General features: G+C 38.1%; 3 protein-coding genes across 3 annotated transcripts; all 3 read right to left on the bottom strand.

Annotated features, from left to right (window-relative positions):
• Positions 1-182: 182 nt before the first annotated feature.
• Positions 183-6,326, bottom strand: LOC133739812 (transcription factor MYB3R-1-like). The gene is made up of 12 exons (XM_062167616.1): positions 6,125-6,326; positions 5,349-5,529; positions 4,999-5,053; positions 4,700-4,757; positions 4,406-4,500; positions 4,153-4,256; positions 3,867-3,995; positions 1,844-3,671; positions 1,398-1,696; positions 994-1,144; positions 675-911; positions 183-484 (listed from the first exon to the last, which is right to left on the bottom strand). The coding sequence occupies exons 2-12, from the start codon at positions 5,423-5,425 to the stop codon at positions 359-361; spliced, it is 3,159 nt and encodes a 1,052-aa protein (XP_062023600.1). The 5' UTR covers positions 5,426-5,529; positions 6,125-6,326; the 3' UTR covers positions 183-358.
• Positions 6,327-7,592: 1,266 nt separating this feature from the next.
• On the bottom strand, positions 7,593-10,381 carry LOC133736935 (la protein 1). Its single transcript, XM_062164549.1, has 9 exons — positions 10,227-10,381; positions 9,890-10,118; positions 9,623-9,765; positions 9,300-9,448; positions 8,977-9,078; positions 8,559-8,889; positions 8,166-8,313; positions 7,968-8,049; positions 7,593-7,883 (listed from the first exon to the last, which is right to left on the bottom strand). The coding sequence occupies exons 1-9, from the start codon at positions 10,269-10,271 to the stop codon at positions 7,793-7,795; spliced, it is 1,320 nt and encodes a 439-aa protein (XP_062020533.1). The 5' UTR covers positions 10,272-10,381; the 3' UTR covers positions 7,593-7,792.
• Positions 10,382-11,289: 908 nt separating this feature from the next.
• Positions 11,290-13,443, bottom strand: LOC133736936 (uncharacterized). Its single transcript, XM_062164551.1, has 6 exons — positions 13,219-13,443; positions 12,846-12,973; positions 12,586-12,689; positions 12,381-12,468; positions 12,068-12,129; positions 11,290-11,771 (listed from the first exon to the last, which is right to left on the bottom strand). The coding sequence occupies exons 1-6, from the start codon at positions 13,329-13,331 to the stop codon at positions 11,619-11,621; spliced, it is 648 nt and encodes a 215-aa protein (XP_062020535.1). The 5' UTR covers positions 13,332-13,443; the 3' UTR covers positions 11,290-11,618.
• Between the last annotated feature and the right edge of the window lie 251 nt (positions 13,444-13,694).

Here is a 13,694-nt window from a genome sequence, read left to right as displayed (position 1 = left end):
CTTTAGGGCCAAATTATGTAGATCTGGTGTTCTCTTCCACAAATTAACAAAACTGGTACCATCCTCCATTTTCTTTCAAGCAATTAACATGACATTGGTCTGGTGTTCTCAAGCACATGCTTATACCCTTATAATGGGATATAAGCAATTGCAAACTAAACGAGTTATGAGCTCTCTGCTAGTGAAGAAACATGAGAACAAATATTAGTGCATGAACAAATTTCTTTCAGTAAATTAATTAATTGGGTTCGGCAACTGTATGAATAATAAAAATAAACAAAACTTACATACAATATATATGGAAACAAGAACTAGAACAACAACTTAATGGCTACAACCTTTGCTTTGTGAGAACAAATTATCTGCATCCCTTCAACAAATAGCTAGATGGACTTGAGAAGCTTTTAGTATTCGAGAATTTTCCGCTTTCTTTTCCCTTCCCAGGTGTTTCACACTCGCTAAAGTCAAGGGTGCGACGCTCCACCTGAGGATTCCCATAAAGATTAGCACACTTTGCAGCATTGATATAAAACAAGTGCAGTAGGCTTTCTTGACTCATTTTGCGAGCATAAAGATTTACCTAAAGCAGTAGGCCTAGAATAAAATGCTCGATAATCACTAAAAATGAACTAACATTTGAAGAACTCTGAGAGAATTGTGTGTAATAATCATACCACAACATTTGGCGCGGAAAGGGAACTACTCCCCAGCTGATTTGGTGGTGCAAGATTCTTATCCAAGTCCACAATGCCATGGTCTTTCCGTCTTTCCTTCAACAATGACTCAGGAGTTTCATTTCCCAAAACTTCCTGGGCATTGGCGTATGCAGAAGCAGTATGCTCGCTTATCTGTTTCATCAACCCTATGGCATCATAACTTCTATCTCCTGGGCTCATGAAAAATCCTATATCCTGCAGAGAAACCTCACGTATTAATAAAAATACACCTATCACATTGAGTAAGGAAATAATTGTCTGCCGGAATTTGTGATACCTCAATTGTTATTTCTGTATCAACCCTTGGACCAGGAAGAAAGGAGTTGATAAACCAGGGGGATTTCCATGCTGAAGGAGATTTCCACGCTGAAGGGGATTTCCATGCTGAAGGGGAATCAATACTTCTTTTAAGTGGTGTAACACCGAATCTAGAGACACACAGCATCAAAGCAACCTGTCAGATATTGATAGTATTCTAGCACTACAAGAATAAATACTGACTTCAATTTTTAGACATGCCATATAACAGTATCAGAAGCATCACACTGCAGGTTATTAATAAATGCAAATCTCAATAGGAGAATTTACTATTCCCTATGAAATGCCCTAAGGAATAAACAGATAAAGCCATTCCCACAGACTACACTTTGAGCAGTTACAATGACAAACATTGACTCTTACATGGTCTCAGTACTAGCACCATTCCCAGCATTATCACTAGTTGTCTCCAGGGGAGCTGACAACAAATCAGATTGTATACATGTCTGTGCAACCAAATAACTTTCTCGCTTCTTCACTGTTATAGTTGGAGTAATAACAGAGGAACATTGTTTGGCAGAAAAAGATTTACTATGCTGTACTTTTGGAGTTCCAGCACTCAAGCTCAAGGCTTTTTCAGCTTTACAACCAGCTTGATCAGGAGAATACAATAGCAGATCATTTGTGTTATGTTCAGCAAGAACCCCAGAAGACTGTTGCGCCTGGAAAAGAAAAGAGCCACCAAATGAAAAATAAAATTCGCCTATATAAAGTGACTGGCTACTAACATGCTTATTCTGGAAACAATCACTGGCAATAAATTCAGGGCTTTCCTGATTCAAAAAGGCAATCCATGAGAAGAAACTCACATCGTGAGAGGAGGGGACAGCATCAGCCTTAGTCTTAGCATCAACATCAGCATTTCCTTGCTTCATCTTTTCCTGGGATTCACTGTCATCAAAGTGTTTCTGTGCTATTTCATCAGCTGATATTGCAACAGTATCAGTCCCTTCTTCTATTCTGGTTTCACAGGTGTCCATATTCTCTTTGTCTTCTTCATGCGCATCAGAGGTCCTCTGCTGATTTGAAGATGGATAATGCAATGGTGCCTCCTGTGTCTCACTGTCTTCAAACATTACCTCTAAACGTGAAAAATCTCTGGCCAAACTGGAGGTCACGTCAGTCCCAAGCTTTTTATCAATCCTTCTATCCGACAATGGCGACAATGGAGACAACAGGTCACGGTGCCGTTTCTTCAAAATGGATGGTGTGCCTGTAAATGTTTTAGCAGCACTTTTCAGCACAGCATCAGGGCTACCATCGCGAGATGGTGAATCCCATAACCTAAATGGAGTAAGGCAATTCATAGAGGACATCATCAGCTGACGAATTCCAAGGGGACTATATTCTTGTTGCATGTCATTTCCTGATTGTACAAGATCACAACTTAAAAATGGAATATCCAAACTCGGAAAACGAGGAGGCTCATAACATAGAGCTCCGTCATCCTGCTGTTCTGTGTGCACATCTGATCTCACATCCAGAGAAGGAGAAGTTTGCGTGTCCAATCCCGAATCAAATGTATTTACAGGGACTAAATTTGAAGGATCCTCAACCAGATCAGATTGCTCTTGCATTCCAGTCTCATTTCCAACAACAGTGCTGGGAGATCTGGCAGTGTCATTAGTGTAGACAAATCCATCCTCTGAATTTGTGACATACTCCTGTTCTTGAACTCTGAATAAATTATTAGCCTCTCCAGCAAATATCAGTGGACCATTATGAGCAGAAACTGGTTGAGAGCATGAAGTTCCAACTACATCTGAGTTCAAAGGACAATAAAGTTGAGAAGATCTACCGGTTTCAGACATCTGGAGGTTTGACGACGATTGTAAAAGTAATGAATCTGTGCATGCAATCAAATCAACCATGTTTAACCCATTTGTAAAATCTCTAGAGAAATATCCCTGATTTATTGCCTCAGAAAACAAAGCCCTGCAACATTCATCGTCAGATATCAACATCCGCTCTGATTTAACTGAACCATCCGCCATATTCCCCATGGAAGTAGAAGCAGGAAATGCACCAGCAGTCTGAAATGGAAAGTTGACCACATCATGGATCTCATTAGAACTCATACAATGGGTATGCATCCCGGATGCCTCCTGCTCTGATTCTAGTGAAGAAATATTAGTTAACTCCTGCATATTAAACTGGAAATCCCCACTCATTGACTCTCCAGCATCATGTGAGAAACTCTGCTCTATAAATTTGGAAGAGCTAACAATTTCAGAAGGTATTTCTGGGATGGAAAAAGTGGCATCCCCCATAGACGGGTAATATGGTTCTGAACAGGACGCTGGACTGGAGCTTGGGTCATTTCCTAACCGGGATACTTCACGTATATGCGATCGATCTCTAGTATGTAATACCACATTGACCATTTCAGTTCCAGACTGAAAGCAACCAGCAACATTTGAATCTTGACTGCATTCTGATATCTCTTCTCCTTCAGCACCTCTGGGAGCACTATCATCTCCACTGTTCTGAACTCTTGAACAAGATGAGATTATGGGTTGGTTTTGGTGTCCAACATGAGGCGTTCCTTCTAAGTCTGGTAGTAATCCCGACTTCAAGTAAGAATCCAACTTCTTTTTCACAGAACTGTTCCAGTGATTTTTTATAGCGTTGTCTGTCCTGTTAACCATGCAAACATTAATATATTAGAGCTGTTGTCATTGCAGCATGATAGAAGAACATCCTGTTCTCATACACTAGTTAAGTAAGAAAGTACACACTCCAATCTTAGAAAAGGAGACATTAAATTATTCTAACTTATGTACTATGTAGAGTATCTGACTCTTTGCTTCTTCAAATGATGACAGGGCATACCTTCCAGGCAAGAATTTTGTTAGCTCTGCCCATTTGTTCCCATAAATTTGATGAGCACGAATCAGAGCCAACTCCTCATCCTGCGTCCATGCTTCTTTGTTTATGCCAGGATTAAGATGATTATGCCACCTAAGGTAAACAAAGAATTACTATAACTAATCAAAGAGTAATCATTACAATAGCTACTCCACTAAGGGTTAACATGAAGCATCTAATCCTGGTTGTCTTTAAAGACAAAGAAGATTTTATTAAATGATATTATCCATAAGAGAATCTATAATCATACCTTTCCCTGCATTGCTTACCAATACGTCCAGGTAAATGCTGTGCAATAGTGGACCACTTTTTTGGGCCATACTTTTTGACCAATTCAACAATAATTTCGTCCTCCTAACATTTTGCACAAACAATTAGTAAGGAAACAACCAAATATCAAAAGATAAATATTCATTTGATTCAACACAAATAATTCCAACAACAGAAACGCAAAGAGGAAATTGACACACAGAAAGAAGATGCAACTAGTGTGGATCACCAACCTCTTTAGACCATGGACCCTTGACCAATTCAGGATTCAAAACTTTCTGCCACCTATGCAGGCATTGCACATCAGTCCGATCCTTGAAACACTCCGCTACAAATAGCAAGAATGCAAGATTGACAATTAAACAATGTCCAAAGTACAGGGCATAGCAAAAGTAGAGAGTAGCACTAATTAGGATCAGAATGTTTGGTCATGTTAAATAGAGAGAAGGAAGGGGGGAGCAATAGAGAGAGAAAGAGAGAACAGGGAAAAGTGCAGTGAAGAAATTAGTCGGATGACATTCTGATACCTATTTTCTTCCAATTCTTTCCTTTAAAACTCTGAACTGCCCTACGCAAGATTTCATCCTGATACATAAGAAATTGGTCATATGCACTACATGAAAAATGAATAAAGAAAAAGAGCATCTATATATAAACTGAAATTCTCAACCAAAACAAAGCAGCTAAAGAAAGAAATCCATCTTCTTACTAAAGGTACTACAAAGGCAAGGTACATCAGGTTGTCTTAGCGTGGGGTACTATGTACAGCCAAGTAATACTACAAGCATATAGGTCTCTGTGATTTTCTTTTCAAAAACAAATTTACCTCTTCAGGCGTCCATTGTCCTTTTGTAGAACGCCTCGTAGGCCCACTAGACCTCCTACAGAAATGTTCAATAACGTTAGATAATGACTAAAACTGATTTTTTGCATTCATACAAATTTCAATATATAAGACCTCCAAGAAAATATTTCAATAATGTTTAGAGTTTAAGGTCTACAGAGCTAAAGTAGTTTATCCTTTTTCACTAGAGGAAGCTGATCGAATAAGTTGACAAGAATAAACATAAAGTAAATAATTTTCAACTCCTGCATCTACATATAGATTTCCAAATGAAGGTGAACAATTGAAGCTGACACTGAAAACCAAGACTGAATATTGTTGAGTCGAATTACCCATGGAGAGCTCGAGCTCTCTGAATATTGTCACCACCCGACCCTTCTGGAGTAGAATTTGTTCTGTCACCGTCCATAGTTTAACAACAGGCAGTTCAAGCTACATACCCCAATCCCTAATCGAAGACTTTCTCCACTAGTTCTACTCCAAATCATTCTAGTCGGACATCAAGTCCACAGGCTGAAAGAAAGCAGGCAAAACTTTAGAGACATTGCATAATCTGAACAAGAAGAATAACAATACTAACAGTAATAGTAATTGAAAGAGATCAGATAACTTGAAGTCAAGAATCGAAGAATTGAGTTGGAAATCAAATCAAAGTTACAACATTACAGAAAGTTATGCTCAGTTAACGATATACCACAAGCCCTACTCACCATTCTTTAACATAGATCACAAAGAACTCTAAGCACCCTAGAAACTCAAGCATCACAAATATACTATAGCACATCATCTCAAAAACCAAATTCATCAATTCACAACGAACCATGGGCCCATCAAGTAGGTGATCAAAATTCAAACTTGAAAATGCGATTCAGTAAATTCAAACGAAAAGATTCAAATCAAATCAAACTCAAATACAAAACCAAATCGACCAAATATACATATGAAAATTTCATCCAGAACCGAACAAATTCAAATTTGAGAAATCAAACTTTCAGAAACTAAGCTCGAACACAACGAAAGCTTCCCTTATTGATTGAATTGAAGAAATGTTGAGATCAAATTCAAAAAAAAAAAAAAAAAATCAAATTGAAAACCCTAAATTACTGACCGAACTGAGCTGCGAGGAGCGAAGTTGAGAGCATCAAGGATTAGAGAGAGTCGGCTATTCGATCAAAACGGTGCGCATTTGAAAATCCGAATCAAAAATGAGAGAGAGAGAGAGAGAGAGAGATCTGTACACACGAACAGTGGTTTTAGAGTGGAGAGTGAAACGGTCCGGAGCTCTCTCTCTCTCTATTCAAAAATAAAGGGGCGGACTTTGGACCTCGGAGTTTCAAACCTCCTCGAGGGTTAAAGGTCGAGCAGGTTCGACTGTGTGGACGGTGGAGATTTTGACAGCTAGTCCGTCCTGACCTACTTTACCGTCCATTTTTTTAAAAGTTCAACGGACAATTTCCTTTTTCTTTTTTTTTCTTCTATTTTTTTTTTTTTGAAGGGGCAATTATTAGGAATTTGAAATTCTGAACTGTAGCACCGGATCCGTTGACCCACGTTTTTATTTAGATGGGTCAGTCGTATTTAAGTGTATTTGTTGGGTGATATTTCTAAATTAAATAGAGGGATCAGTCCATAATAAAAATAGAAATGAATTAATTAGAGGGAGGGAGGAGTATTTGAATGAGAAATGAAAGACAGAAATGTTGGATTTTATGTGCATTTCATAGATTTTACTACCATATCAACACATGCCAAAATGAGATGATGTTTTTACAGAATACATATTATTACGAGTTTCAAGATACATTGACTCGGTTCAACCTCTAGTAGTGTCACATTACTTGGATTCTTCACTTTCTTGATTTATATAGCTGTTTAAAACATATTATACATGTATAAAAGATGAGTTAACTGATCATATTGTTTATTTATGGATGAAAAGACAATTTTACCATCATTTAAATAAACAGTCAACATATGATCCAACTGAAGAAACGTTTGAAGAATTTATGTAGATTCATTGGTTCAAAGTATGAATGTAAAATATTTTGATGACAACCAACAATTTTTGTAGTTGTACATAAAGAACAAGTTTGGTTAGAATGACCATCTTTTGAAAAAAAGTAGATATACGAGCTTGGTTAAAATACCAACTTTTGCTCAAAAATTCCATTTTTAAAGATATACAAGTCTGATTCAAACACCATTTGTAATATGTAAAGATATATCACGTTCAATTAACGTTTATTAGCTTAACATTTTCTATCTTATAATTGTAACTATATTACCAACAAAATTTAAGGAAAAAAAAAACGCAGCATCGCGCGGGTTGTAGTACCTAATTTACTTAAGATTTTTAATTTTCTAGGATCTTAGATTGTAATTTGATATTGACGGACTTATTACGGATGGATTACTATATATTGTACGTCTCTCATCGCCTAAATTTTAAGATACATAAAGTTAAAAACATTCATATTTTACAAATTTATGACCCAACTTGGAAAAATTTTGCTTAAAATTTGAGTGCATAATGTCCTCGGACTTGAAACAAATATATTTTGCAAAATCATGAAAAATTAGGAGGAAAAGGCAAAAAGCTTGATTTAGATTATTTGTTCAAGTTACACCGACAGGGAATGGGAAGATATTATTGTTCACAGACTATCAAAAAAATGCAACTTATAGCTAAGAAACACCAGGCGATCAAAAAGCTGATTCGCCTAGAATCAGGTATTGCACAAAATTGATCCCTGAAACAGGTTTGAGATTCATGAGCTCAAAACTTCCGGTGTTTGTTTGGGCGACCTCCATCATTATCATCCCTTGAACGGCCATGTTTGTAACCACCCCTATGGTGTTTGCCTCCCCTGTAAACACAAAAATGATATGGTCGTCAGCGCAGAACACAAACAAAAGGTTAGACAATCAGTACAGTATACAATAATACAAACCTTCCACGATGGCCGCCCTTGCTTTCGCGGAATTTTTCTTGACTACCGCGAAAATTCTTCCAGTACTCCTTCTCGGCCTCGCCTGAAAGCATAACAGGCAATACAACATTCATTAATAAGAGAAAAACTATTGGTCATGCAATATTTACAGATGACCTCTACACATAGAAAGACAGATGGAGATTGCTGCTTCCTTACCACTAACTGGTTCCAGAGTAGCAATGAAATTTTTCACAACAAGACCTCCAAGCTCGGTAAGGACTGCAGCGGCACGTGCTTTGTGAGCTGCTTCAGGTTCTTCAAACCGAACGAATCCCGATTCTTCTCCAATCTTGAAGTCAATGTACTTCACATGACAGAAACAAGGGTAAAAAGGTCAGAACAAATTACAACACAAACCAACAAGACACCCAATCCTGCACTTGTATACTAATTTCATTTAAGTGTACTACAACAAAGATGCAAAAATAAGAGGACCGGTAGTGCTAACAATGCCCAAAAGCTAACCATGAGTTCTTATCAGTAACTACTGTGAAACAAGGCACACAGAAAAAATCTCAGCTAAAATGCAAGAAAATATTGTTGTGATACCTTTACGGTGCCAAACTTCCCAAAGAGGGTCTTCAAATCCTCACGCATAACAACGTCCATGTTATCTTTGTAAGTTTCTACAGCATTAAGTCTTTCTTCCTTCTCTCCACCCTTTCCTTCTTCAGAAGGCTTTTCCCCATCTTCAGTTTTCTTTTCTTCACCATCCAAACTATTTTTCTCATCAACATTTTCCTTATTATCCTTCTCAGCATCCTCCGTGTTAACATCTCCTGCCACCTTTTTTGTATCTTCAGGAGTACCGTTATGCTCAGCAGAATCTTTCTCTGATGAGCTCCTTAGCTTAAAGGCAACAATCAAGCCTTTAGGGTAGCTGCAATGATCCAGAGTGGAGTTCAGCATTTTAAAACCCCTAGAGGGGAAAGAAGAAAACAGAAATGAGATAGGATTATCTACTTACCCTGCCTCTGGTTTTGCGTTATTCTTGCGATTTGAATTTGTGAGGGGTCGAGTCTTCTCATATTCCTCCGTCTCTTTTGCTCTTTCAGTGTCAAATTCCTTCCTGTATCAGAAAAGTCATTAGAAATCACATATATCCAACACACAAGAATCATAACAATTGATTATTTCAGACACATTTAATGCCAAAAATATTCTCTCAAGAATAAGGCCAAATCGATACTATGCATCTTGTTTTTAGTTCTGCCTTAACCTCACTAAGAAAGTTTAATAAATGCGACAATAAAAAACTTCTGCAAGCTGTGTGGTATACAGGAAACTTACTTTGGTTTCAGTTCTAGCTGAACACCTTCGTAGTTCAGAGTTTCCTTCAGAATCTTATTGGCGTCTTCCTCTGTTGAAAACTCGACCAAAGCAGTCCCACAGAACAACTTTTTATCTGCAACATGACGAGGCAGCCTCACGCTGTTAACCTGAAACAATTTGACGGCAAATACTAAACTTACAACCTCCAATCGATAACACATATATCAACCACAATAGGACTCGGTAGCTCAATCTACACCACAAATCAGACTCACAGTAAAGGAAATCACAATCACTAAAGAACAAAGCATGTAGCGCAAAGATGAAAAGCAACACACTACCTTGCCAAATTGTCCGAAAAAGGTTTCAACATCCTCAAGCTTCACATCAAACTCAAGCGGTGCAGCAGCTACTGTTCTAATGTCTACTTGCTCAATAACCTCCTCCGGCTTCAAGATTTCTGTAGCCCTACCAACCTTTTGCCCTGAAACAAATAAAACAGTCAGTAATTTCAACCACAATCTACTTCCTTCTTAAGATATTCCCTTTCACTTGCATTCGATTGATGAACAAATCAGTAAGAAGAAGGCCACGAAAAACAAACTCACCGTCTTCGGAAATCTTGAGAGTGGTAGATTTTCTAAGAGTTTCAGCAACAGCTTTAACGCTATCTTCAGGGATAGCGTCGGCCTTCAAATCCCCCAAACTGAGATGACCTCTCATCCGACTAAACGAGCATATCAAAGCCAAGCTAATCATCCCATCCTCGCTTTCGCTTATCGATTTCTTCAGAAAATCGTCTCTAGGAAGATTGCTATCGCTGAAGTAGAACTCAACCTGCAAATAATTTCACAGTTTTAGCTCGCTCAAATTCGAACAAACAAAGCCGAGAACCGAATCGATCAAAAATCTAAACGAATTTGAGTTTGAATTCGAATTTCGAACCTGTCGAAGAACTTTCTTCGCGGTTTCTTCGCTGAGGGAAGCCATTGTTGTTGGGGCGCGAGGACTGTGAGAGCAGAGTTTCGAGCCTCTAGGGTTTTAGGAGGAAGAGGAGAGGAGGATATTTTGAGGTTTGGGCTTTAATTGGTTTATTGCTTTAAATAGTAAATTTTAATGACCGAGCCGCCCAATTGGGCCGGGTTAACGTAAACCCGTACGGTTCGTCACGTCCTGGTTTTGCTCGGAGATTTTTCTGGGACCCACAGGTCAAGTACGTTCGCACAGTATCTAAATCTCTCTGCAATTAACTTAGATTTGCTTCCCGATCCACGTGACTAGAATTTACTGTGTATCTCCGTATTTAATTTTCTTATGACCAAAAGAGTAAATACAAAATAGTCACACTGTTTTTTCAGTACATTATGTATTTACTGCACATGGTACAGTATTCGTGACTCTTCGTATTGGTCAATAGTTCAGTGCAGACTCTACTGATCCAGAGAAACCAAATCAGGCAAGCGTACGTAATCATTGGAAAATATAACCAAATCAGGCAGTTGAGTGGAAAAAGCTCCACAGATTGCGACTTCTTTCGGCTTCAGATCAGTGTCCCATTAGGCACTTGGTTAGCTCCACAGAGCTGATACTAACACCTTCAACAAGGCGTACTTACTTGTAAGTTGTCATATTGATCCAAAGAAAGAATGACATACTAACATTATTACTCACTTCCAACTCTTTAGATCAAATCATGCTCACGTTAACCAACATGAATATGAACTTGTAGCCTGAAGACAAACTTAAAATACAGATCTCAAAACGTGAAGCATAAGAATCAAATGGCAATTGCAAAATCAGAATCATATTCGTAGTTTAGAAGGAAAAAACATGCTGCAATAAATAGCAAGAATCAAATGGTTCTCACTTCCCATCTTTTCCTATTCTCTCTCTGAATGCACACTTTTAACTGATCATCTCTATATATGTACCATCTAAGAAAAAGCTCACTACTGTGTAATATATAAACTAGGGTGCTAAAACATAATCAAATCCTTTTGCAAGTAAATTGGACGACAAAACAACAAATGTATCTCCCATTATCCAGGGTGATGTTTTAATTTTGTGTATCATTATCATCATGATCCACGTACAACATGCGGTGACAAGAAAGAGATTTCACCCTAACCAACACTAACCCATAAAACAATTCTTTTTCTCCCTCGGTTTTTTTGCATTTTCTCTTTTTCTTATCAATACCAACAGAAATAAAAGGTTTATGACATATTTTACTCAAGAAGAGAACTGTGAGGACAACTCACAAACTCAATGATAAACTGTATTCTCCATGGGCGGCAGCAGGTAGCAACCTCTTGCCCAACACAGACAATGCTATGATTACATAAAGTCCTCTTCCAATTCCTGCAATGACTTGTTTGCGGATGCAATTTGTTTGTTGGATGTCATATTTTCATGAACCATCAGGCCTTTATAGCTCCTCAGCTCTGCTTGTTTCTCCTTTTCAAGCCTTTCCAACTCCTCACGCCGTTTCTGCAGAATAGTTTCACTTAGAAATGATTTGTTCAACACAAGAATATAACAAATTTCACCCACAAGAACACAAGATACAGCCAGATTGTACTATTACTAAATTTCAATATTCTGTATTTTAAACTTGCACATCTTAAAAGTTGTGGCAAAGTTTTAAGTTAAAGATTAGAGTTGAGCAAAAATAAATGTGAATGATAAGCAGAAGATCCATCACTCAGAGAAGTGAAGAATCCACCCAAATAATCTCAGAAGTCACAACTTAGAAGCCTTGTACTGGCGAAGACATGGGGACTTACCTTCTCCCTCAGAAACCGCTTTCTCTCATCTCTTTCTGCGGAGTTAACAGCTTCTCGCTCAGCTGAAGTTAAATTATATTTGCAAGTTAGTTGTAGGTCTATGATTGCAGAGTACGATAAGCATAACATTTGAAACCATATTACGATAAGCATAACATTTGAAACCATATTACGAATATACAAGCTATCATGTATAAAGAAAAAGGATATACAAGAAGTTGTAGGAAACAAAACCGCCAACTTAGTCCAGATAGAGCTACATCAGTACTATTCTTTACAGTTCAATCAGACAAAGCAGAGGATAAATTTTTACCTTTTAAATCAGGTTTCCTTTCCACTTTTGTCCTGTTCAGTCTATTAACAATCTCATTAATCCTCTTCTCCACTCTCACAGTTCGGACCTAAATAAAGTCATTAATCAATATCAACACATGCACATTGAACCCAATGACAATACAATCAACATGGCATGATTCCAAAGAATAATAAACCTAAACTGCCATACAAGAGAAGCTTACCATCTTTGAACTGTAGAAACCAACTTGACCAACATCCATGGACGCAGTCTTCTTCAAATTGGACCAAGGAGTATAAACCACATCAATATTGTTCACCTTGTTGCCTGCAACACAATAAGTCATTAGAACACAACAACAATGCAGTAAACCAAACAACACAAACAAAAACAAAAAGCCCTTTTTATGAGAGGCTCAGACGAAAATTGTAAAATGAAAACCCAAAATTACTCTAAAGAAGGAAGAATCTATCTAGATTATGCCTTGGATGGAATTTGCTTTGACAAGCTGAACGCAATCCTCCAGTAAACCTTCACTTATATCATCAATGGTCTGTCCTTTGTGCAGTCTAACATAAACATGGGCGGACGACATTTTATCCACATGGAACCTGGAACACCACCAACCCCATCATAACACAAAAATTCTTAACCTCAAATTCAACATCATTTATCATTTACAATAACATCATATCATTCTCAATTGATCTTTTCATTCAATGCATCATTCAACTGCGTAAAAGAGCATAGATCAAATTAACCAACCACCCAGTTTTACCCTAATCGAAGAACTTAAACAATGAATCCTTGATTTTGAGATAGAATTGGAATTGGATTAGGGAAAATTAGAGGTTACCAAATGTCTTCGGGGAAGCCATATTTGATGAGCTCCTCGTTCTCGAACTTGTCGAGGCCCATGAAGATGGTGAAATCGCCGACCTCCGGGCGGGCTTTGAAGTAGAACACCATCGTCTTCTTCTTCTTGTTCGCTTTGGGGCTTTGGAAACCGACGCAACCACAGAGAGGGCTGTGAGGAGCTAGGGCTTCGTTCCACCTTCAAGCTTTCCAATTGGGATTTCTTTTCCATTTTTATTATTATTGCTTTGTTGTTTTGGGCCTGGGTTTCCGAATTTTTGGATTTGGTCTCGGATTCGTAACTGCTGACAAGGTTACAGTTGGCACCAAAAGTGGGGCAAAATTCCATTTGACATTTTTACGACATGTCGTATTCTCTCCAAACCGACCGCCACGAAATCTAGACAACTTTTAGCTAGGTTCGTCCCACCTGATAGTAAAGAGATCGATCCCTTTACAGCTTTCTAGGCCCAAGAT

The sequence above is a fragment of the Rosa rugosa genome, chromosome 3 (assembly GCF_958449725.1).
Source record: "Rosa rugosa chromosome 3, drRosRugo1.1, whole genome shotgun sequence".
In the NCBI taxonomy this organism is placed as follows: domain Eukaryota; kingdom Viridiplantae; phylum Streptophyta; class Magnoliopsida; order Rosales; family Rosaceae; genus Rosa; species Rosa rugosa.
Note: the sequence above shows the minus strand (reverse complement) of the source record. Positions and strands in the feature narration are given on the sequence as shown.